Source organism: Cnephaeus nilssonii (assembly GCF_951640355.1).
Source record: "Cnephaeus nilssonii genome assembly, chromosome: 3".
Lineage (NCBI taxonomy): Eukaryota > Metazoa > Chordata > Mammalia > Chiroptera > Vespertilionidae > Cnephaeus > Cnephaeus nilssonii.
Window position 1 is genome coordinate 11,086,642 of NC_137074.1, and position 26,715 is coordinate 11,113,356.

General features: G+C 39.3%; 1 protein-coding gene across 1 annotated transcript in view; it reads left to right on the plus strand.

The window, feature by feature from the left end:
* The window catches only part of ADAMTS5 (ADAM metallopeptidase with thrombospondin type 1 motif 5), a 51,940-nt gene extending 25,534 nt beyond the window's left edge, over nt 1-26,406 (plus strand). Inside the window, exons 4-8 of the mRNA XM_079767182.1 lie at nt 6,950-7,233; nt 9,712-9,895; nt 10,257-10,432; nt 12,755-12,930; nt 15,788-26,406. Of these exons, the coding sequence (XP_079623308.1) occupies nt 6,950-7,233; nt 9,712-9,895; nt 10,257-10,432; nt 12,755-12,930; nt 15,788-16,355 (1,388 nt within the window). The 3' untranslated portion in view covers nt 16,356-26,406. The remainder of the gene's footprint in view (nt 1-6,949; nt 7,234-9,711; nt 9,896-10,256; nt 10,433-12,754; nt 12,931-15,787) is intronic.
* Nucleotides 26,407-26,715: the final 309 nt, after the last annotated feature.

Sequence of the window (26,715 nt, forward strand, 5' to 3'; positions counted from 1 at the left end):
TGAAGTCAAATAATATAATAACTTTTAAATTGCAACCTGGAAAACTGACTTAAGTGGAAGTGTGTCAGTTGGAACTAGTAAATGCCATTTCCAGATGATTGAGGTTCTGATACTTCCACTTCAGAGCTTAGGAGAGAACCAAGAAGAAAGTTGAAGTCCAAGACAATCGAAAAACAAATCAACAAACACATCTTTGTCAGAAGGCTGAACTGATATAATGAAGTCATATCATAAAATCCTTTCACTTTACTTATAGGGAGCTACTCAGGCTTCCCATCAGAGCCCACTTACTCATATTTAGTAGAAATAATCTATTTTTTTCTCTTTTTCTTTTTAAAAAATATATAGTTTTTATTGATTTCCGAGAGGAAGGGTGAAGCAGAGAGATAGAAACATCAATGATGAGAGGGAATCATTGATCACCTGCCTCCTGCACACTCCCCACCAGGGATCAGGCCACAACCCAGCCATGTGCCCTGACCAGGAATCGAACCATGACCACCTCATTCATAGGTCAACACTCAGCTACTGAGCCACGCCGGCCAGGCTATTTTTTGTTTTAATTTTCTTGGCCACCAACAATTTTAAGCAATAATATAATCATGGTGGGGGTGGGGTGCACTTCATACAGGTAAACTGAAAACAAGAAATGATGTCATTTGACAATAAAGGAGAAACCAGAAAAGCTGGAAGATGTGGTCCTAAAACATTTAAAGCAGGCGTCCTCAAACTACAGCCCGCGGGCCACATGCAGGTGTTTTTGCCGTTTTGTTTTTTTACTTCAAAATAAGATATGTGCAGTGTGCATAAAAATTTGTTCATAGTTTTTTTTAAACTATAGTCCGGCCCTCCAACGGTCTGAGGGACAGTGAACTGGCCCCCTGTTTAAAAAGTTTGAGGACCCCTGATTTAAAGCTTAGAGATCTGGCACCATTTTGCCAAAAGTAAAAAACCCTATCCTACCAGCATGATCCGTGAAGGTACCTCTATATTTCAGCATGATACAAAAACTGATACTCCTTTATTTTAGGAAGATTAAACTGTGACACCAATAGAAGGGCAGCAAAGCAACTGCTGTTTTAAATAGATACTCTCACAAAATTTATACAATTTTTAGATGGTACCTAAGGATAATATTATCTGGAAAAATCTATTTATGGGTAAAAAAAAAAAAAAATAGCTCACCTGTCTCCCTCCCACCTCCAGCAATGCTGGAGAAATGAGGTCTTAGAGTATGATTACATTCAGATCATTTGCTTTATTTTTAAAATTATTAGCCATAAATAGTCAGACATTTATAGCACTCAACCATTGCCAAATTAAAATTCATTAATACTGAGTGTTTCCTGATTTAGTTCCAACAAGAACTATGTAGCAATTAGGTTATGGTTGAAAGTCAGTATGTATGCACACTCAAAAATAACTGTGCCTGCAGATTTGTGATTCAGAAAAGGAGAAGCCATATCTCATGGGGATCCCCAGCACCCCCCGCCCCCAACCTGGCTGAGATACTTGTAGACATTCTGCCGTGTTTATACAAGTTAGCTCCAGGCAAGCTGGCTAGGAGTGTGATCCTCAAAAATAAAGGGAAGCACTGGCAGAGAAATTGTGCAGTGAAAGCAGGTTATTGAATTTCCTTTCTTCAGTGCTCTGTAACCTTGAAGCCAGAAACAATACTCAACCCCCACTGTATCCCTAAGTCTCCACGCCAGGTGATGAGAAAGGCCGCCACCTAAGTAGCCACAGCTCCAGGACTACACCCATATGACACAGGCTGCCCAGGAAAACCGATAGACAGCTTTGAAACATTAACATGGACCATATTCGAAGGTCTCATTTACAGTCACTTACTGAACCACAGACCTTTGGAGATAAAATGGTCTTAGAAAATCAATTGTAGAAATCCCTTGTAACTATAGGCGATAAAGGTAGTAATATGATCTTAACTCTCAATTTCTTTTCATCTCGATCCAAATGTATTGGCATAAAGTTATTCGTAACATCCTCATTATGTTTTTAATATCTAGTGCATTTGTACTTATATCCTGTTATTTGTTTGTTTCTAAGTTTTTTTTTTAATGTTTTTATTGATTTTAGAGAGGCAGGGAGAGATAAAAAAAAAAAGTGATAGAGAAACATCATCAGTGGGCTGCCTCCCGCATGCCCCCTACTGGAGATTGAGAGAAACCTGGGCATGTGCTCTGACCCCTGACCAGGAATGGAACCAGTGACGTATTGGTTCATGGGTCAGCATGAAACCACTGAGCTACACCAGCCAGGCTAGGCTCTTTTTTTAAAAATTTAAATATAGTTGTTATACAATATTATGTTAGTTTCAGGTGTACAATATAATGATTCAACATTCATATACCTTACAATGTGATCACCCCTCTCAGTCTACTTAGAATTAACATTCAGTTTTTAAGGTAGTCCTCATCAGTTCAAAGGGCCATTATGGTAGTATCTTAATTTTCACCATAAGTGTAGGCTTTACTAGAATCTGCAAATGAGACATCTATTTTAAGTCCATGGTGACTTGTATGTTTAAAAAGCTAGGCTTTATCCTTTAACATGGATAATTTTTAACCTAATCTCCTTGGCATTACATCTGTTAGACAGTGTACCTCATGCTTCCAGAAGTTTCACAGACAGACCCCTTGAGTTACTTTTGGTCAGCAACCACTGTCTGTGCTTCCTCAATGCCCCCGTCAGTTTACCGGTCGCCGAGCCCATAATGCATCAGTTTCTCTGTTGATATTAAACATTCAAATGAAGACTAAAAGGAGAGTTGCAGGGCCAGGGAGATGAGGATAAGAAGTAAAGAGGAGAGTGTGCAGTATTGTTAGGCTCTTTTGATTGAGTTTTATTAGGAATATTAATTAATGTTTCCTAGGCCATAGATATTTGGACCAATGCTTAATTTCATATCCGCATACCACAAAGGATAATAAAATAACTACAGTGTTAGAAATAGGGAGGAAAAAATGAAAAGAATAAGGAACCACTAACCTTAGTCCAATAATTTTCATTAATCATTAATATGAAAGACAAATAGTCAGATATAACAAAACCAAAGTTTTTTCTGTTCTATTTCTTTGAGGCATGGCACACTTCCCATAACCCCTTAGAGTACCTTGAGGCCATGGAGAGATGATTCTTTTATTTGTCCATCTCAAATCACTCTCTAATTTTTCACCTTACTTGTAGCATTTAACTTAACATGGAGAGTAAAAACAAATATGAAATATAGTTGCTATATAATATCATGTTAGTTTCAAGTATACAATATAATGATTCGGGATTCATATACCCTTTAGAAACCATCATTTATAGGCACCAAATGTTAAAACAAAAGAAAAGAAGAAAGGAGGGAGGGAGAGATAGGAGGGAGAAAGGAAAAAGCAACTTGGCAGTTTGTGGAACACAGCAAACAGACCAGTGTGGGCAGGCAAGCCCAGATAGGATTTCAGACAAAGGTAAATTAAAAACACATTAAGTAAATGTAAAAAAGTGGCTGAGAATAAAAAAGAGCAAGAAAAGTCAACAGTAGACTGAAATGAATGATACTAAAAGTTTGATCAATTCCTCTTTCATCCCTCCCCCAAAATGCACACCATTTTTAAGATGGAAAAATCTATATCCAATCCACTATTACTGAGATTTTAAATATTTTATACTGTGAGGTTCAGAATAAAGCTTTTTACTTTTTTATTGTTCTGTGGCACAGTCTGCCATTTGGTAGAGATGCCTGTACCTATTTTATAGCTAAAGGTCGTAATTCAACAAATAGATGAAATCGACAGATGGAATATTTCAGGGTAAAAAGAAAGGAAGGCAGCATCAAATCCTCATGTTGAGAACATCAGAGTGATGCGTTAATGGCAATTCTGAAATAAATCACTTAAGCAAGTCAAGGTCATCCCCAGGTGACCTCTACCTAAAAGCCATGCAGCGGAGATACCACATTTTCCATAGCAAAAGAAATGTGTTGCTCATTTTCAAAATGTATACTTTGGTATTAAGCGTTATAAAGAGATGTCACCTCTTGAACTTGCCCTTTTGTAAGCTGATTTCAAACTGTTTGCCTTATACGTTTCTTTTCCCTCATCATCTACCGGTGAGGTAGAAAGGAGGTCGCTGACTGCATGTCCATGGAGAGGTGGGGAGCTATTTTGGCTGGAGCCATACCAGGTAGACTGTTGCCACATGCACCCACACATGTAAAGACTTCCCAGCTAATATTTAGTTACCCAGTCTTACGGTCTGTGCTTTTTAGTAAAATTAAAATGTGTTTTGTTTTTTTTAAAGCAGTACTTTTGAAGAATTGGAAAGCATTCTTGCTGTCTCAGAGATCCGTGCACAGTCTCCTAACGTCAGCAATCTGTTGAGCTTTTCCTGGTTTACACAATGCGCTTGTTATGTAGCAATGAAGATAGGCTTTCCATGGGGTTCCAGAGTGCTCAGTCTTCCTCTGTCTCCCAAACAAAGCTTCGTGGGGTTTTACTATCATTCTTTCCTATTGACTTGATGTTGATGTTTTTCTTTTAACTCGATGTTTTTCTCCCCGAGTTCTCTTTGGCTGGGGACTTATTTTTTAATGCTTTTTCTGGCTTGCCTTAAGAAGTTTTACCTCTTCAAACGCTCTGGCCCAGAAGTTAAATAGGAACTTTGCTCTTTATTCATTTTCATATAATGCCTCCATCACAGATTGACACATTCTAAGGTATTCACTTGGAAGAAATGTGAATGTAGTAGTAGTAAAAACATTTGCAGTATATTTAAAATGTGCTGAATATTTAATTTCTCGGTGGAAAGTAGGATTTAAATATCTTTCTTTTGTTGAATAAAAAGAATAACTCAAATACATCTAAAGGGTTGTTATATATGTTGGACATAATAGCAACTACCATTGTTTTGTATTTTTCTAGTGGCCTCTTATATCTCTTTTAGCTAACATTACCCTTACGGTGTCACAGTGAAAAGAGAGAAATTTCACAGAGCTTGAAAGTAAATTAGGGAGAGGTTAACTAAGTTGGCCAAGAACACTGAGCCCTTAGTGTTTTGCCAGAGTTAGACTTTAGACCCGGTGTTTCTACCAGGAGGCACAATACCCACCATTTAAAGGATCCCTACCTGTGCTTGCCCTGCAGCAATAAAATCAGAAAAATCTATCCATGTGCAAAGCAGAGGTGAGATGGTAAATGATGAGGAGGGCAGACTCTGAGCTTAAAACCCTAAAAGCTATGTGACCCTGGGTAAGTGGTCTGTCTCTCTATGTTCCTCAGCTTCCTTATCTGTAAAATAAAGGAAACAATAGAATCTGCTTGGCCGAGTTCTCATGAGGAATAAGTAAACTAATACATTTAAGTAGCTGAGAATAGTGTAAATGTGTAAGAAATCTTTGTTATTTTTAGTGCTCTTACTAATCAGCAAGTAAATTCTAAAATCAAGTAAATAAAAAAATACGGAAAATGGTGGGCAATGTGCATGCGCCCAAATCATGGGAGATAATGGATGATATCACTCACTGAGCAGGGATTCTTAGGGCAGCTTGTTGAAGGTAGGTTTCGGCTTCTGAGATTGCATCATTCACATGGAGTGCTGGCTTCTATTGACCCCCAGCTCACTATAAACTCCCCATATTACTCTGTAATAAGGGCACCGACTTGTTGGGGGCAGACGCACGCCAAACAACAAATACGAACTACCTTAGTAAAAACTGACACAAAGGGGAGAAGAGGGAGGAGAAGAGGAAAAGTTGGGTCTCGGCCCAAATCATCAAAGATTATTTCTCGATTTCTCCCACTCCTCCTTTATTCTGTGACTCTTGAAAGCCCTTTATTCAAAGTCTTATCAGTCTGGGAGAAATACTTTATTTAGTCTATTTCTTTCACTTTATTGGGAGGCCTTGAGGGCTGGATCTGGGTTATTTTTCTGTTTTCCCAATATCTAGTATGTTTACTAGGACGTCGTAGGTGCTAACCAAATACGTTGGGCATCATACCCATTAGCATTGTTTTCAGTGAGTGCAAGAATGAAGGAGGTATCCGCTTGTTTATTATTTATGGAGTTAACGAGGAGGGGACAAGGGCAGGCACATGAGGAAGAGATAAGTTGAAAGTGGACAGTGAGGTATAAATAGAGTGCCAAGGACACACTATTTCTTACTGTTGTAAACGTTTTATTGTTGTTCCTGTTATGTCTGTTATTTTATTTCCTCTACATCTATCCCAGTTTCTTTTTAAAAATATGTATGTATTTTTATTGATTTCAGAGAGTAAGGGAGATAGAGAGAGATAGAAACATCAGTGATGAGAGAGAATCATTGATTGGCTGCCTCCTGCACTCCCCACACTGGGGATCGAGCCCACAAGCCAAACTCCTGGTTCAGAGGTTGACGTTCAACCACTGAGCCATGCCAGCCGGCCAGGCAATCCCAGTTTCTTTTAGTCTCTTAGCACAATGGCTATTTTCACAACTAATGATTACAAACTGTGTTTATTCAATCATGCCACTGCCATCATTATAGATACCCCAGAGTTAATACATTACATGGAGGCACCCAGCCTCACCCCCACGGAGTCCCTTCCTGGGGGGCATCACACTGCAGATCTGTGGGTGCATCATGCTTCAACATCAGCTAGCGCACATTATCTTTTAAATATATTTTTATTGATTTCAGAGAGGAAGGGAGAGGGAGAGAGACATAGAAATATCAATGATGAGAGAGAATCGGCTGCCTCCTGCACGCCCCCTACTGGGGAATGAGCCCACAACCAAGGCATGTGCCCTTGACCGGACTCAAACCTAGAGCCCCGCAGTCCGCAGGCCAACGTTCTATCCATTGAGCCAAACCTGCTAGGGCTGGAGCACTTCATCTTTACATCTGTGACTTTAGTGGTTTAAAACCTACACACGGAACAGTGGTCAATCTTGGTTATTCTTTCAGGTAACTGTTTGCTAGACCTGCCTCGCAAGCAGATCCTGGGCCCCGAAGAGCTCCCAGGACAGACCTACGATGCCACCCAGCAGTGCAACCTGACCTTCGGGCCCGAGTACTCGGTGTGCCCGGGCATGGACGTCTGCGCCCGCCTCTGGTGCGCCGTGGTGCGCCAGGGCCAGATGGTGTGTCTGACCAAGAAGCTGCCCGCCGTGGAAGGGACCCCGTGTGGGAAAGGGAGGATCTGCCTGCAGGGCAAGTGTGTGGACAAAACCAAGAAAAAATATTATTCGGTAAGTGGTTTTCCTGCCACGCAATGCCTGGAGACCCAAGACCTGGAGTACGTTCCCCGGACATGTGTGGGCTGTCATCAGGAGGCTTCATTTCCTAGTTAAACTAGGTTTGCTTGAGAGAGCTATGTCCTGCTTCCTCCTTTAACCACAGGCGCCAGGTCCAGCCAAAAACTGGAGGAAATGCAGGCCACAGGTGCTCTGCCCAGGTTTTGTCCGGTGACATATAAGGGTGCAGCCCAGATTCCACCTGCTTAAGACCCAGTAGGGCCCACTTGGAGGAGGTTTACTTTCAGACTTCTCTTAACGATGTTATGAGACTGCATTTTTTGAATTCATTAAGGAAATAGCAATCGACCTAACACATGGTCCTCACATACTCGGGGAGAGCCAAAATCGTCCTGCTTCCCCTGCTTAGCAAGTTCATCTAACTTTAGCAGCTAAAGTAATCCACACCTGCTCCAGGGACACACTTCCCCCCCCCCCACCCCCACCCACAGTCCACCTTTATGTCAGCAACTGCCACCTTCATTTTTTTTAAAGAGGAAACTCTCTTGTTGCCTTCCCCTTTTTTTATTTATTTATTTTTATTGATTTCAGAGAGGAAGGGAGAGGGAGAGAGAGATAGAAACATCAATGATGAGAGAAAATCATTGATCAGCTGCCTCCTGCATGCCTCAGACTGGGGATTGAGCCCCCAACCGGAGCATGTGCCCTGACCGGGAATCGAACCGTGACCTCCTGGTTCATAAGTCTACACTCAACCACTGAGCCACTCGGCTGGGCTGCCAACTTCATTTTTAAGGCCCAAAGTTTCTATTGACACTCACCCGCAAAATGTTCTAAGTTCCTCAAACAGCAATTTTCAACCTTTTTCATCTCCTGGCACATATACACTAATTACTAAACTTCTGTGGCACAACATATTTTTTCTCTATCTGACCAAAACAACAACAACAACAAAAAAAAGGTATAATATTTTCCTGTTCTTAAATTTTATTTTATTTATTTTTCACTAGTGGCCCGATGCACGAATGAAGATTCGTGCAAGAATGGGCCTTCGTTCCCCTGGCTGCCGGCACCGCCTTTGCTCTGTCTGGAGCTGCCTTTCTGCCTTCCCACACTGCCCAGAGGCCCAGAGCGGCTGGGGTGGTGCAGAACACAAGCATCTTGCCCCGTCCCTGGCCCCTCCACGTCTGCGTTTGCAAATTAACCTGACAACTTTGTTGGGTTAATTTGCATGCTCACTCCTGATTGGCTGGTGGGTGTCACGAAGTTACAGTTAATTAGCATGTTACTCTTTTATTAGGTAGTTTTTATCACTATTATAGATGTCCCCCATTCCCTGCACTTTGTCCACCTCCACTCAGCCCCTGCCCCCCTCATCTGGCCTTCACCACACTGTTGTCAGTGTCCATGGACTATGCATATATGTGCTTTGTTAATCCCTTCACCTCCTTTCATCCAGTCCCTCCCAAAACCCTCTCCTCTGACAACTGTCAGCCTGTTCCCTGTATCCAAGTCTCATACCAGACAGCTATTATTGTGTTGGCTGTTGCCATTTTTTATTTGACAATCTAAGGGAAAAGAGGTCACTCCTGACTAAATAGTCAGGTGTTGCATGTTTTAAAAATTCTTATAGCATAACAGTTGCAGATTGCTGCCCTAGAAGAATGTTGCCATATGCATGTTGCCTGTATCTTCAAAGGCTAACACCTTCTCAGATCCCCTGATACAGGCAGCCCGAGGGTGTTCTTCACAAGTTCCCTCTACAAAGGAGTTAATAATATTCTTCCTTTAAGACTTGGAGCTTCCTTGCTGCAATGTTTCCAGAGTAATAGGCCTGGGGTGTCATGATAGGGCTCTTTGTTTCCCGTGGTGTGTGTGCACCTCAATATCCGTCACATTTCCTCTCTAAGCCCTGAGACTCTAATCTAGTTAGGAATTAAGCCACCCCCAGGTCAAGCACATGGATGCATGTGGCAGAGGGTCTGTCACAGACAGGATGTGTGATGCCAGAGGCACTACAGAACTTCTGTGCGAAAGAGGGAGAACAGATACAAGCATGATGAAGTCACACCCGGTGCCATGCAAAATCTTTAGCATCATACATTTTGTTAAAGGTGCAAGATCAGAGTGGATACAAAGATCAGAGTGGATACAAAGATCAGGCTTCAGTGGTGATTGACAGAAATGTGCAATGTCGGATGCATCAGTTAAAATGGCCAGAGAAACCAGGAGGTCATTCTTGCAGTGCGCTAAGTGCTTAGGGTGAGGCATTCAGAACCTCTAGTGCCAGAGAGAAGGGAAGCAGAGAAGATGAATTACTTAGAATCAGAAACACATTGTAATTCCAGAACATTTACTGGAAATGTAACTCTAGATGAAGTGTCCATTGTCACATATGCAAGTGATGTCCAAATGTACATATGAATGTTTTCTTCCCTTCTGAGTTAACATGTCTTCTATTTTCTATTTCAGACATCAAGCCATGGCAACTGGGGGTCCTGGGGGTCCTGGGGCCAGTGTTCTCGCTCATGTGGGGGAGGAGTACAATTTGCCTATCGCCACTGCAATAACCCAGCACCCAGAAACAGTGGCCGCTACTGCACAGGAAAGAGGGCCATCTACCGATCCTGCAGTGTTACGCCCTGCCCCGTGAATGGTACGCCCATCCCAGGTGTCAGCACCCACCATGTGTCACCTGCAAATTCTATTCTAGCAGTAATGGATAGGGCAGGCTGGTGAAATAGCCTATTCATCTTGTACTTCATCTTTCTACCAGTGTGCAAATTAATAACAACTACCTGAGTGATTCCTTAGATTATTATTATACACATTTGAGTATTCAGGAAGTTGAAAGAAAATAATGGCTAATTTTAACTCGATGTATAGATAAAAGTCTTTCGACACTGGTATGTAAAGAGGCTCAGAAAGAAGACAACTTCTTAAAATGACTTAAATGCACAAGAATGTATGTAAGTTTCAGAACAGTAGAGTAATAATGTGACACGTTTGTTTTTTAGGTAAATCTTTTCGTCATGAGCAGTGTGAGGCCAAAAATGGATATCAGTCGGATGCGAAAGGAGTCAAAACATTTGTGGAATGGGTTCCCAAGTATGCCGGCGTCCTGCCGGGGGACGTGTGCAAGCTGACTTGCAGGGCCAAGGGCACCGGCTACTATGTGGTGTTTTCTCCAAAGGTAAGTAACTGTCCAGACATAATCGGCATCGTCGGTGGAAATCATTTGGTAGAAGGAAGCCTACAGATACCAACTGCAAACAGTCATTATTTTGGGGGTGGCTAGATTTAGAAGGACTTTATTTTCATCTCTATAATTTCTATTTTCAAACTTTATACAATGAATAAAAAATTTTTGAAAGCAGAACAAGTCAATGTTTTAAAAGCTGTTTTTGAAAAGGGTAACTCATCAAGTCAGGTCAGATGCGACCTTACATTTCAAATAACCCTGAAAACAGCTGGTATTTCCAAGGCACGATTGTAAAGGGGACTATGTAGCAAGAAAGCTTTTCTATCCCTTTATGATTTACTTAAGAATTTTGTTAGAGATTCATGAAGATAGATCTCAAGATCATTGTCTCTGAACTAGACTTTTTAAATATATATATATATATATTATTGATTTTAGAGAGGAAGGGAGAGGGAGAGAGAAATAGAAACATCAATGATGAGAGAGAATCATTGATTGGCTGCCTCCTGCACGCCCCCTACTGGAGATCAAGCCCGCAACCCAGGCATGTGCCCTTGGCTGGAATCAAACCTGGGACCCTTCAGTCCGCAGGCGGACGCTCTATCCATTGAGCCAAACCAGCCAGGGCTGAACTAGATTTTTAAATGCCTTGCACTCAGTATGAATCAATGTTCCTCTACTTGTACACATAATATATGAGTGTGAAATTATCCCTTATTTTTCACTGAAGAACATTTTCTAAATTACTGCAGCTTTACTTCTCACAATCAATATTATGCAGCAATTTATCTAATATTGTTTAATTTACAAACAGATGCTGCATTCATTATTTTTTATTTTTTTTTCAATTACAGTTACATTAATATTATTTTGTATTAGTTGCAGGTATACATCATAGTGGTTTAACAATCACATACTTTACAAAGTGTTTCCCTGATATTTCCAGTACCCAGCTGGCACTATACATAGTTATTTACTATATTCCTTATGCCATATATTACATCCCCATGATTATTTTGAAACTACCAATCTGTACTTCTTCATCCCTTCACAGCAGGTGCTACATTTAAATCCACCTCTGTACCTGACCTTCAGTTATTTCTGACACATTATTGAAAAATAAGTTCATGTCTAACTAATGTAATTTAAAACTATATTTTTTATTTTTTGTTTCAAAATACTACATTTTCATTTTTTAAAAATAGTACAGGGAAATAAAAACAAAAACATCACCTGGAAATATAGCCATCTAGACAGCAGTTAACCTGCTGAAGTATACCCTACTTCAATATATACACGCTCACATACACACACACATATATGAAGACTTTTGTATATTCACAAATACAAAATATACATATATATATATGACATGTGGTGTGGGCATGTGAGTGTAGATAAATACAAGTAGTCCATGCACATCCTATTTTATATCTAGCTTTATGAATATACTAGAGGCCTGGTGCACAAATTCATACCCAGGTGGGGCCTGTCTGGCCTGCTCCTATGGGGGCCCATCAGGCCAGGCCAGCATGGTGGAGGGACTGCGGGTGATTGGCCGGTCAGGCCCACCCCAATCGGGATGTTGGGGGCCAGCTGGTGGGGGGGGGCAATCGGGGCCTGGATCAGGCTGGTTGGCTGCTGCAGTGCGTGTCATAACCACTGATCATTCTGGTCATTCTGCCGTTCCAGTCGCTGGGCTTTTATATATATAGATGTTAATTCATTTTCTTCCAATAAGTAGTTCTCAGTGACTTCCCCAGACTCCTTTTCCTACACTAATTTGTTTGTCTCAATTTCAGCATCTGTCAGTTTGGCACAACAGGTTCTGCTTTCCAACCATTACATGGTTTTGAAGGCCAGGTTTAGGTTTTCAAATTTATTGCTATATTAATAATTATGCAGCAAAGAAAGATCTCCTGCTCATATTCTGCTCTTGAAGCAAGTGACAGTCCCACAGGCTAAGTGGAAAGATCACTTCGCTCGGGGTAATAAGGAGAGACTGTACAATGGGAATGTGGTATGCATAGAGAAATGGAGATGAATACCATGGGTGTCTCAACACATTCAGAGTTAAGCTCAAGAGAGAAAGTGTATAACTGAGACTTATCTCAGATCTTCTGCCAACATGTAAATGATTTTTCAGTTAGATGCTCCTGAAAACTATAGTTTTTTGGTTCTTCGTTTATCCCTAAATGTACTATCTATTCCAATCAAACTCAAAACTCACAAATTAGAATGTGGTCTTTTACCAAAGAAACCTAGTATGTGGGCACAAGTACTGCCCACTGCTAACATGTTTCTCACACGCAGGTGACCGATGGGACGGAATGTAGGCCGTACAGTAATTCCGTCTGCGTCCGGGGGAAGTGTGTGCGGACTGGCTGCGATGGCATCATTGGCTCAAAGCTGCAGTATGACAAGTGTGGAGTGTGTGGAGGAGACAACTCCAGTTGCACAAAGATTATTGGAACCTTCAACAAAAAAAGGTAATGTGATGGAACAATTGCCCGTATGTGAATTGAATGAAGCTTTGGACTCTTGCAAAATTGATAAAGGAGGACTCATGTTACGTCATGAACTATCTGAAGCAGGAGGGCTAGCAGGGCTCTAACACATTATGCATATGAGAAGGGAAAAAGAGGAGATGAAAAAATTTCTCCCAAGTGAAAGCACATGGCGCCTCTGGAAGCAGGTGAGCTGCGGTGGCCATGAGGTCAAGGTCTCGCAGGATGAAAACGGAAAGAAAAGGCAGTGATATTGCACTTGAGCCATATCTTGCACGTCTGTCATTCCTGAGACATAATTTAGAGAAAGATGGCTGGTTTCCATCTCACCTTCTCTTTTCTTTTTACAAGCCCATTCTCATTGGGCGGTATTTTTCTTGAGAAAACTTTTCTTATTGAAAAATGTTAAGTTAATTGCTGTGGTATAGACAACAGTCCCATTTTAACGTTCCTGATTTCAACTGACTCGCTCGATAAAGAGTAATGTCTGCTTCCTGCTGCTTCTCATGGTCCTTGATTACACTCTTGCTTTAAACATGTAAGTTTTTAAAGTACCAATTTCCGGCATAAAATATTATGCTACCAGCTAGGATGGCGGCTGGATGCAGGATTATTTTTCTTCTTCACCTTCTTATACTGAGTGCAATTGGGAAAGCATGCCTGTTGTCTTCAGGTATGTGCTGTGTTGTCTTTAACTAGAGAGTAATAGGCAAACAAATTAACAATAAGGTTTTATTAAAGCAGTTGTGTGCCATGTTGTAAAAAATTATCTTCGATATGATAAAAATTTGTATGGCTGAAGAATTTATTCTGAATTAATAGATGCATTGCTATTCCTATTTTCTGGTGATATAATTATCCATCTAATTGTGTTGGGCCATCTAGGTCAAAAAACCTAAAAGTCTAATTATATCCTGCATTTTCATACATTTCAAAGGTGCAAGACACCTTAAAAATGATCAAGTCTACCCTTTGTTTTACAAATGAGGGAACTGGGACTCTGAAAATTGAGGATTTACCCAATTTTACATGGTTGGTGAATGCCAGAGTAGAGAATATAACTTAGGTCATAGGATGTGCAGGCCATTTGTCCAAATGAAAATAAGAAGGAAGGAAAGAAGGAGGGAATAAAGGGAGGAACAGAGGAAGGAAGGAAGGAAGGAAGGAAGGAAGGAAGGAAGGAAGGAAGGAAGGAAGGAAGGAAGGAAGGAAGGAAGGAAAGCTCCTTGTTGCTTAATTCACATTTCTTTCTTAGCATTTTTTGCCACTAGCTCATGGGGATTAGCGACATTTATGCCTTTGCCCATTTCTCTGGACCGATAATGGATCTTTGGCGACCTATCTTTCTTGTCACCCACCATAAAGCCTCACTCACTCTATCAGGATGCTTCATGGACACTAAGCATTTGGGGAAATTTGCTCAGACATTAAAGATTCTTTTTTTTTTTATGATACTCGTAAGCAGTGGTCACCCAGTTAATCCAGAGTTCTAGTACAGTGGTCGGCAAACTGCGGCTCGCAAGCCACATGCAGCTCGCGAGCCGCGGTTTGCCGCTCTGTTGACTAATGAGTTTGCCGACCACTGGGATAGGGGCTTAATCACAAGGAACAACAACAGCCTGTAATTATTGGAATCAAGAGTCTAGGTCAGTGGTCGGCAAACTCATTAGTCAACAGAGCCGCAGTTTGCCGACCACTGTTCTAGTAGAAATGGAAGCAGAGCCTCCACTCTGTCTCTGGTCTGTGAAACTCATTTCCCAGCTAATCTGCACATTCGGAACAGTGTGAGGAGCTCCAGGTTACTGCTGCCTATGTCCTGTCCTCAAGGGCAGAGATTTAACTGGTCTGGGGCCTTGGGATTGACATTTTTAAAAGATGCCCAAGTGATTCTGATGTGTAAACAGTTAATTTAAAGATTTCTAGGAGATTGAGGGCAGATTTCTGTTAGTTTGTGTTTACATTTATCCCAGGTTGTTCCAGAAGAGTATCCAGGAGCTTTGTAAAGATGATAGGATTTAATAAGGATGTGTTATGTTTTGTAAATCTTTAAGTGAAATGAGTATACATTTTTAAAACAAAGGCAGGTTGCTAACATTATCCTAATTTTGAACATCATCATAAAAATGTATATAATATAATAGTCTAACCGCAATTCTATTTTTTAAGAAAATTATATTTTATTAATTTTTTTGTTAATCTTTGCCAGAGGATATTTTTTCCATTGATTTTTAGAGAGAGTGGAAGGGAGGGGGAGAGAAAGAAACATCGATGTGAGAGAGACACATCGATTGGTTGCCTCCTGTTCGCACCCCCGCTGGGGCTGGGGATTGAACCTGCAACCCAGGTACATGCCTTTGACCAAAATCGAACCCAAGGCACTTCAGTGCATGGGCTGATGCTCGAACCACCAGCCAGGGCAACCAAAAATAATTTTTTAAATATATTTTATTGATTTCTTACAGAGAGGAAGGGAGAGGGATGGAGAGTTAGAAACATCGATGAGAGAGAAACATCAATCAGCTGCCTCCTGCACACCTCCTACTAGGAATGTGCCCGCAACCAAGGTACATGCCCTTGACCGGAATCGAACCTGGGACCCTTGAGTCCGCAGGCCAACACTCTATCCACTGAGCCAAACCGGTTAGGGCCAAAAATAATTTTTGAAACCAATTTTAAAGTCAACTCTTAAATACATTGGAACTTGGTGTTACCCTAAGATAAGACTTTTTAAGGTAAGACTTTTAGAGAATTTCTTTTGGTTTTTTTCATTTACTAAGTGTTTACTTCTTCTCTCCCCCTCTCTCTTTCCGTCTCCCCTGTGGACATTTCCTGCTTCCAGTAAGGGTTACACTGACGTTGTGAGGATCCCCGAAGGGGCAACGCACATAAAAGTCCGACAGTTCAAAGCCAAAGACCAGACTAGATTCACTGCCTACCTGGCCTTGAAGAAGAAAAACGGTGAGTACCTGATCAATGGGAAGTACATGATCTCCACTTCGGAAACCATCGTTGACCTCAACGGAACGGTCATGAACTACAGCGGCTGGAGCCACAGGGATGACTTCTTGCACGGGATGGGCTACGCCGCCACGAAGGAAATCCTCATAGTGCAGATTCTTGCCACAGACCCAACGAAAGCACTAGATGTCCGTTACAGCTTTTTTGTCCCCAAGAAGTCCACTCAGAAAGGAAACTCCGTGACCAGCCATGGCAGCAATAAAGTGGGATCGCACACCCCACAGCTGCAGTGGGTGACGGGCCCGTGGCTCGCCTGTTCCAGGTCCTGTGACACGGGCTGGCACACCCGGACGGTGCAGTGCCAGGATGGGAACCGGAAATTAGCGAAGGGATGTCTTCTCTCTCAGAGGCCTTCCGCCTTTAAGCAGTGTTTGCTAAAGAAGTGCTAGCCTGTGGTCGTGCTCTGATGCAGAGCTAACCGATCTGTCACCACCGGTCAGTCGTGGTGGACAAGAGGTCCGCCTAAAGCACGGGAGGTCACGCTTCAGAGTCATGGTCAACAGGAGTCCGATTATGGGCAGAATCTGCTCTCTGCGGCAAACGAAGGTGTGCACCATTTCGTGTGACAGTGGTGACCCCGGAATACAGAAAAAAACTGGGGAGTTGACAGACATCCCCTGGGCCTACGAGAATGAACAACCATGATGAATGTAGAATCAGGCGACATTTGAAGAAGGCAGAACAAGAGTCTCCCCCTTGTCACCTACCTCTTACAGAATGTCTTCAAAGGCATTGTAGTCATTTTCACCCACAGTACACAGTAGCTTCTTTTTACTGTTTGTAAATACATTCTCCCTTGGTATGTCACTTTATATCACTTGGTTCTATTAAAAAAATATATATGTACATATATATATTTCTATAAAAAAAAAAAAAGTGCTTGACCAAAGTAGGTCTGCAGCTATTTCAACTCCTTCCAGTTTCTGGAAAGAGCTGTGGATGTTTTACTGGAAATTTTAAGACCTTGCTGCTGTTTTAATAAGACTTAGTAAACTTTCAGACAACAGGAGATCTAATTTTAGTCAAAAATTGTTTTGATGGCAAGCATCTTCTAGAAATTCCGAAAAGGAAAAGGATCTCAGTGTATATGGTCATTTAAATACATACACGGGTCCATCTGCTTAAACATTTGATGGCCTGTATTTTTTCAGGCAGCCAGCCAAATTAATGCATAATTAGGTTGTAGAAATAGTGTTTTGCGTGTGTGTATGTTATTGGTATTCACGAGTCTAAAAATTAGTTCCCTCCTGTTAGAATTTAAAAGGGGGAAAAATCACACTTCACCATATTTTCCATGTATATTTTCACAATTGCTTTCCCTTTCCTTGGCTCTCATCTGGTATCTCACAATGTGTAATATATATGAATACACACAGCAAAGAGTTTTCTAATCACATTCAACACTCTCACTACTGGTATGCCTCTTACAAGCAAGCCTTTAAAAATGTGTTTGTTTTTGTGTGTTTGTTTTGTTCAAAGGTTCTGTAAGATCTTCAAGGTTTTCTACTTCTTGTTGACTTAGTTTAATAGGAATATTAAAGATCACTTGGTAGTTAGCCACATCTAGAAGTGATTACCATTAATGTGGCTAGTGCAAAAAAAAAAAAGTGGTTATTAATAAGACTGTTTCCACACCATATAGGCAATAATTTCTTGCATTTTTAAAAAATCCAAGTATACTGATACTGCACTTAAGATTTTTCCCAATTGGAAAGCATTTGGTTGTATAAGTATGTGTTTAAGTGATGAAATATGATGATTTTTGAGAAGTTTGTTACTTTTATTTTCATAGCCTGTCTAGATAGGTTGTAAGTTTTAATAGTTAGACATGGAAAGTTTTTGCAATCAGATGCCAGAAATCTCTTTTTAGACAGTAAATTGTATCCCTCCAACCCATAGCTCAGAAAATCTAAAGTGTTTCATTTCATTGGGATTTTGTTTTCTTTGTGAAATATCACAAAACAAATTGTTTTTATAAAATTGTATAATAATAATACCAAATGTGCCTATTGTGAAGATTTGCATATAAGGATATTAGGGGACCATTGTTTGAGTTCCCTTAAGCTCATGAGAGTTTATTTTTATTATAAGATATTTTTAATATAAAATAATTATGCAATTCATCTTGCTATATCACATTCATTTCAGTGGGTCTCACTGTTTTAAGTATTTTCTTAAGAAATTATTTGGTAGAACAAATAATTATTTTACAAAAATGATCACCATCATTTGGATTTTTATAAACTGACTTTGCTTAAATGTGGTCATTTTTTTTCTTAATAAATTATCAGTTGGAAAAATGAGGCCTATACAAGCCAGGTAACCTACATTTGATAGAAGTCAACAGATATCAGGGACAGGGAACAAAACTATTCAGAATAGTCAGGAAAAAAATTAAAATCATACTGACCATTTAACTATGCAGAGAAAAATTATTAGAGAGACCAACATTATTTTTTACAAATTTCAACGTAATTTTAATCAAGTAATTTAATTTTGACAAAGTTTGATTTTATCTTTTGTGGGTATATTGACGGCAACATTAAAAGATAATTGAAGAGCAAACATGATTATCTCCTACTCTGCTTCTCTATACTGGATTCATAGATTTTTATTATGATTTATCAATGATTAATTTTCCCCCAAATAATGAAGTTTTACACTTTTGATTTGAACAATCCTAGCAAGCTTAGAATGAATAAACCACTATTCCATGCTGTTAAGGAAGTTTCTTTATTTTTTTTTTTTTTGGTGTTTATTTTTTGTTGTTGTTTTGTTTTTATATGAGTATCAATAGATTGACTAAGGAATGTATGTCTAAACTCCTGATATAAGTGATATAGACTGGAAACTGAAGTCAGATAAATTGAGTGTTTGATGAATATAAAGAATGATAAGCAAAGGGAAAATCCTCTATAACACAACCTAGTTCAGTCCAGTTTGATTTAGGACTATTCCTTTCACTTACGGTAGTTGCAGATTGAATAAAGAATCTGGGATTCATGATGCTAGAGACTACTTCCTAAAAAAAAGTTTGTCTGAAAATGCTCAGGTTAGTAAGAATCTAACCTCACTCATAGAACTAAACAGTCCAGATTAAGTTTTATCAAATACAAAGGGAACTCAAAAAAAAATAACATTTATTTCTTCTAGAACAATAAGGTCAAATTAAGCCCTGCCTTGTTTTTTAGGGACTTAAGGGCATTGATTGAATTTATTCAATGAATTCAATTTACTTTGCCTTCCTGTGGAAACAGTTTTATCACATTAAACTAAGAATTAAGGGATTAATCACAAACAAACAAAGTTGCAGCACTGAAAAAAAGTAATTTATTGTTTTTGCAACTGGTATGTGAATTTGTGTGATAAAATTATTTATTCTTATTTAACAAAAATATGTGCAAATTCTATATTTAAAATGTTTTGCTGTTGTCCTCCTTTTTAATTTATGCTTCATGTTTGTGTATAAAGTACACTTTGTGAGTTTACATAATATACAGCACTGTTTGCTTTTGTATTTTTTTTACAGAGAGCTTTCTGTGTGAAACAAGTGTATATGTATATATTCCTCATGCATCTTTATTCTGATACTATAGTTTTCCTTTCTAAGAACATTAATTTAATATTTCATGACCAGTAGTGGTCATTAGTTGTAGTTATATTGACAAGTCTTTTGGGTTCCATAAATACTGATTTTCCAAGTCACAAATAAAAACAAACACTTATTTAAGTAACTTTGGTCCAAGTTTTAAACTTGGATACATAGATAACCTGGAAGCTTCCCCCCGAAGATGAGACACAGTTAAGAATCAGGTCTATTCATTTCACTGATAAACTTGGACAAAGTGTTGTTGATGGGTTATATGAAAGTTGTATACACATAACCTCCAAGTAATATCAATGATAATAAAACCAAATATTGCCTTTTGCTGCTTTAAAAATTAATATCACTTAGTCTCTAGTATCTATAGAATTCTGTAGATGAGAGTAAACAAATTGGATTTAATTGATTCCAATGTTAGTGGTCATAACTGGTTCTACAAATATGGGGTCTAATTTGATAAAGGGTGACTACCAATGTCTCTCATGGAGTGATAGTAGGGCTTGGGGCAGGCAGGGACCCCTCAGGTCACATCAGCTTACCCCTGACTATGATTTTACAGTCTGGTTACAGCAATAAGGCAAAGCATCCTTGCACACACATTTGACCAGATCAATCTCTGACTCTAATGTTTTTCCCATTGCCTCCTTCCATATTATCAGGGTCATTTGTTGTGGTTTAGATGAGGACAGCAGCCAAATTTTAAAAAGCTCAGGACTTGTGCCATGACTTAGAGTTCACTGTTTGTGAAATAAGATTGAATGTGACAATGACCAAATTTTGCTGATAGTTTGTGGCTGAGTGTGAAATCTCATTGGCAGGATTGGTGAATACTACCATCCTATTTATAATTAAACTTGAGTCCATAAGAATACCTTATATTTTTAACATTTCAAAGCTACAAAATAAATGAATAACCATGAATAGAGAAATGAGGATCCAAAGCTGTAATAGAGTTCAGGGTCAAGGTGATCTATTATTTAGATACACAGAAAAGGAACTTGGATGTTTTCTCTATTATTTTTCTCATTCACCAACAACCTGTAGTTTTAGATTGTCTATCAAGTAGATCAACTTAACTCACTAGTCCACTGGAAAAAAGCAATCTCCCTAAGAGCTTCCTGCTAGCAGGAATGACAGGAATGACTTCTCAAGTTATATCATCATGAAACACAACAATTGATAACTCATAATTGTGTTCTGGTCAATTAGTGTATGGGAACATAATGAAATAAAACCCATGCATTAGTGAAACAATAAAGGAAATAGACATGGTGTTCAGACCAGAAAAGCATTTAATCTGGGAAATGTCTTTCTGGTGCCATGATACCGCAACTCCCAATACAGATTTTGTGGAAAAAATACATATTTTGTTAGAAGATGCTGATTTTACAAGAGAATAGGATTGAAATGTATGTGTTAGCTAACACAGTTAATTGCACCTTCCTAATATACTAGCACTTTAGCAATAAGTCTGCTGTTTGTGATCCCTGTCCCATAGCTCCAACTGGTCCATGCAGACAACCATAGGTGGATGAAAAAGCAAATAGTGGCCCATCGCCCTATAAGGCACTGTCACATCAGTGACCCAAGTCTAACACTGTGAGAAAACTGTGATTTAGAAATAAAACAGGGCATTCTTTTTTATTTCCATTTTTCTTTGGCACATCCAATAAACAATTATAATTTTCTATCAAGGTGCTAACATCTTCAGTGATCAACTGTCAAATGTGGTATTTCTGAGTTACTATTTTATTCTATGTGATGTTTTCAGTTTTCAAGAAAGAACTAAGTTTTGTTTTGGCTTTTCTGTTTTTGTCAAGGCTGGGCATACCTTGGTACTCAAAGTTAAGGGAGTTGCATCTAATGGTCATTCTGATCAGCAGAGTACAGTGACACAAGCTGTATGTACATTGAGGATGTTTCGGGTGACATCAAAACTTGAAGAGTATCAGGCTGGAGTAGCAGACTTTTAGAAGAGTCATGTTTCATCATTCACTAAGACATCAGAATTCTTCTCAAACATTCCTTTTCAACACACTTATTTGGTTCTTAGACACAAACAAAATGTATATTTGACCTGACTTTGTTTAAGCTTTGCAATATTTTTCATCTATAGTAAACACTTGGCTACTGTATCTCAGTCTTTGCTTTAATAATTCACAACATATTAGAAGCACTTCATCCCACACTGAGAGCATATTGAGACTAGATCACGCTCTGTGTACTTTGTGAGACTAGACTTTTGACTAAGAAATACATAGTCCTCTGGATGGTGTGTTTGCATTATACACTAAGCATGACATAAATGTCGAAGTTGACAAACACTGCTTACATTTTTGTATTACATATTTGTCAGAGAAAATCATGCACATGCTTTGTAAATAGATTGCCGATAACTAAACAGGTTGTAGAAATATGTTCAATTTTATGTGAGCAGTGGCACAAATATTTGATTTCTGTATTAGAGTCTGTGAATAATTTCAGGTAATAACTCTAAGTAGGTAGAACTGAGTATTTTTAAATCTTGAAAGGTGCTTGCAAGGTAGAGTAAAACATTGAAGATTTACATGTTGTATATAAGCAGTAAAATGTAAGCTGCTTATGAGCCCTGTTTTTCCAAAAGTGATGACATTTTTCCGTAAATATAATGCAGTTGGAAAAGCAAAAAAATCTTTGAAATCTAAGATGGATCTCATTTAAAATGTTTCTTCAGCTTTGGCAAATTTCAAACCGGAATCGACTATTGAAAGCATTACTATGTCCTATAGTCTGCATTCCACAACAGCTGTTATTCGGGTAAAGCACTTGAACTGAGTCATTTGGGACCTATACTGTAATATTTTTCATTGAGGAGCAATATCCTATTTTGTAAAGCATTTCCCTATGTGTGACTTCAAACTGTAAAATTAAACATTGACTTTGTGGTTTCAGTGAGCATAATAAATGTAAACTGTAAACTAGGGTAAAGTATGTACTGCATATAATCTGTTCTAGAGTTGGAAACTATTGTCCATTTATTTTAAATACTCTTATAACAGCAGTAGACCCAGCCAGGTCATAAGGAAACTCTAGGCTGTCTATAATTTCTAACAGCCCTCATCCACTTCGGCACAGACAATTAGTACTTTCTGTGTCTTAAGATACTATGGAACTATTGCTTCAAGTCTTCTTACCAGGCTGCCATTCCCTAAGTCTGTCTAATATCAAAATTGTGTTATTCAATTAGAAAGAGCAAGCAACATAATCTACCTGATCACCTACCCTTTTAAAGATACACTTTTTCTAGCTATGCATGCATGGAAACTCAAAAAGAATTGACATTCACTAGCAAAACCCTATTTATTACCACAAATGCGTGGTATTAAGGTTCCTAAGGACATCAATTCCTTTTAAACCTGCAATCATAACTGTTCGGTATGCATTGCAAACATTGCATTTCTCTCTCATATCAAATAATATAGCAGAATTGTGTATTTTTTCTTCTTAATAAGATGTTTCCTTCCTAAGAAATAATTTAAAACACCTATACTTTTAAAGTTATCGTACATAAAGAACCATCCTAAATGGCTAAGATTTGTTGAACATCTCTTTGGGTCAGGCCCAGAGGTAAACACCTCACCAACTTTCTCCCACATGTTTTTCTCCATGACCATTTTGACCTTAGTCTTAAGAGCCCAATATCATGGATGACTATCACATCATAAGAACTGTTAATGGTCATCTAGCTGTTGCCAAGAGCCAGGCACTGTTATAAGCACTTTAGACATTTATTTTCAATTATTTGCTTTTTTAAGCACTGAGAGTCTTAAATCCTTATAGACTGTGAGCCTGATGGAAGGATTGTAGGTTGGGTGGAGGACTGTGTTAGTTTAGAGAAATGAGGGGAACTGTTTAGATGCCCTATTGTGTGGGGCCCCTGTGTAAAACCAAGAGGGGTCCTAAAATTCCAATAAAAATGGCAAGGAAACTCTGGAGAATCAGGCAAAGCAGCAAGACTAGAGGCAAGAGCTTAGAGTGTACAAAGGACTGTTGTTTAAGGAGAGAGAATTTGATTTAGAAAACTAGTAAATTTCTCGGAAGGATTAAAACAAAAACCTATGGTATTTAACCTTACAAACTCCTTCACAGCTAATAATGAGCTAGTTCAGACAAGGTCAAAGGCATAAAAATGGCCCTGGGGGTAGATTTTAGATTAGGAGTAGAATGAACAAAGAAGATGGTTAGAAAGGGAACTATAGATGTTTGGAAAGTCAAAACTGTCTTTATTTCCCAGATTGTGTAGGGTGTTCCTTGATATATTATTGTTTAATCTGTTCGATTAAACTTATGTTTTCCCACAGAATGAAATATTATGGGTCTTAATGTAGACACAAGCAAAAGGGTGTTGCTTTTTCTCAGTTCCCCTCCAAGGCCCTCTCATAAGTTAATAGAATCAAATCCTAGAATGATTAACCCTTTGGGGCAGTTCCCATGTAAGGAGGAAGATAAGAAACACTCTGAGAACCTCCCTGTAACACGAAGTCATAATATTTGCTGTTATATAGATTTCTCTTTCCACTTCTAGACGCCTACAGAATTTTGTCTCCCTGTTCCAGCTTTCTTTGGTGTTTGTCTTGAATTGTAGCTACCGACCCTTTGCTGTTGTTACTTATTATTAAAAGCATCTAAATATTGGACAGCAGGAAAGTATCTTTTTAAATTGCTTGTAAGAGGGACTGAATTCTGCCAGCAACCAGGGATGCAGGAAATTGATCCTAAGCCTAAAGGAGATTACAGCTCCAGACAACACTTTGATTCAAGTCTGGTGAGACCCTAAGCAGAGAACCCAGCAAACCCATACCCAAACTCCTGACATATGGAGACTAATAAGTTTGTTTTATTTTAAGCTGCTCAATTTGTATTGTGGCTCAGCGATCGAAAACTAATATAACTATCTTACTCTGAAAAAAATAAAAATAAATAAATAAATTGCTTGTAAGTAGATTCATCATAAAACAGTGGCTGAACTAGCTTTAGGTTAAAAAAAAAAAGTCTCTCCTGTTGGGAATCACTAACTTATTCATCTTCCAAATACGAGTAAGTCTGGTTCCTCCTAGACATTGTAAGGAATGTATCCACATTTTTTCTTTACTCTCCAGTTCCTCTGCTATATTTGCCCATTAAAAATGTTTTGTCTTGCTCCTTGGATCTTAGTTGTATGGTTGTGGGCAGTTTTGAGATGGGAGCTCAGATCTGAGAGCTGGATAGGATCAGGCAGAAGAACTTATATAAGTGAAGAAGGGCCTGGAGCCGTGACTCACTGCAGATATGTCAGGCAGAATATTAGTGTACAGGAATAAGGAGTAGCGGTCCCTTCCATCAAGGTTATGCTGAACAGCCACTTCTTAGCTTCTGCACGGCTGCCACCGTAGTCCAAGCCACCAACCTTTCCACCGTGTACAACAGCAAATGCCTCCTAATAGGGCCTCCTGTTTTCTTCAGCAGCCAGATACATTAGAGCCGTGTCAGATCATTTAACTCCTTTGCAAAAATTTCTCCCATGCCTTCTTGTCTTAGTCAAAATGAAAAAGTGTACATTCCATGACCTTAAAGCCCCCTGGGATCAGGGTCCTGCCTCCTCTCTGACTTCCTCTCCTACTTTCTTCCCCTGGCTCAGGGCTCCAGCTGCTTTATCTTCTTACTGTTTACTTACTGCACTAAGCAGGAATCCTCTCCAGAACCCTTTGCCTAGAACATTCTTCCCCAGAGAGACGCGTGCTTCTTCTCTCCCTTCACATCTATGCTTAAATGTTATCTCTCAGAGAGGCCATTCCTGACTAGAACCATTCATCCTTCATTGTTCCTCATGACACTTGTCAACACTTGAAATTTCATTATGTGCTCATTTTGTATATGTTTTATACCACATATATGCATATATGGACACAAATATATATATATTTTGAGGGCTCAGTCTCTGTTTTTGTTTTGTTTTTCTGTTTTTCACTGCCATATTACTAGTTCCTAAAAGGTGCCTGACATATAATAAGTACCTAGTAAGAACTTTTACAATGTATGAATGAGTGAATGAATGAATGAATGAATGGCAATCCAGGCAGAGATAATCATTATGAAGGGAGTTCAGAAAATGGTCAACGGTGTCTTTGCAAGTGGACAAAATGGGATAATGAAAATATTTTAAACTAAACGTGTGACACTGACATTTAAGACAAAAAGAAACCAGGGTTAGGCCAGGAAAGTCGGGAAACCAGAATAGATAGGTGGTAGCAAGAACTCGGCTCCTTGATTTTAAGATAGATCTTCAGTTCCTGAGATGGTATGTGGTGGAAGGCAGAATTCCAAAGAGTTTCCTCCATAGTTCTCGTCCCTTCATCATTCAACCAAACACTAATCCAGATACTATTGTGAAAGTATTTTGCAGATGGAAACAATGTCACTAAACCAACAAACCTCAAAATGGGAAGTTTTCCAGGATTAACTGGAGAGGGGTGGGGACAATGTAATCATATGAACTCTTAAAAGCAGAAGAGAAAGGCAGAAGGAGAAATCAGAGGCATTCCAAAGCATGAGAAGCATTTTATACTCCATTGCTGGCTTTGAAGTAAAGAAATGGAGCCACAAGCCAAGAAATGCAGGTGGTGTCTAGAAGCTGAGAACAACCCCCAGCCAACAGCCAGCAAAGCAACAGGGATCTCAGTTCTACAAACGCAAGGAACTAGACTGCAACAACAACATGAAGGTGCTTGGAATCAGATTCATCCCTGGAGCCTCCAGAAAGGGAGGCAGCCCTGTTGATATCTTGATTCCCACCTGGTAACACCCAGAGCAGAGACTCAGCTGAGCCATGCTGAGCCTAGACATCTGTAGAACTGTGAGAGAATAAATTGGTGTTGTTTTAAGCTGCTAAATGTGTAGCAATTTGTTATGGTACTTACAGAAAATGAAAACAAGGAAAGATCTCAATTTACAGTGGAGTATTAGAAAGGCTATCAAATTAGGTGCTTAAGGAGAATGAACAGGTTAAGACCCAGTTACTAGGACTGCATACAGTACAGAGGGAGGGGGATGCAAAAGAAAAACACAGAATCAGAGTTACTAGAACTGGCACAATGTCTTGGAATAAGACCATCTAAGCTACCTTTGAT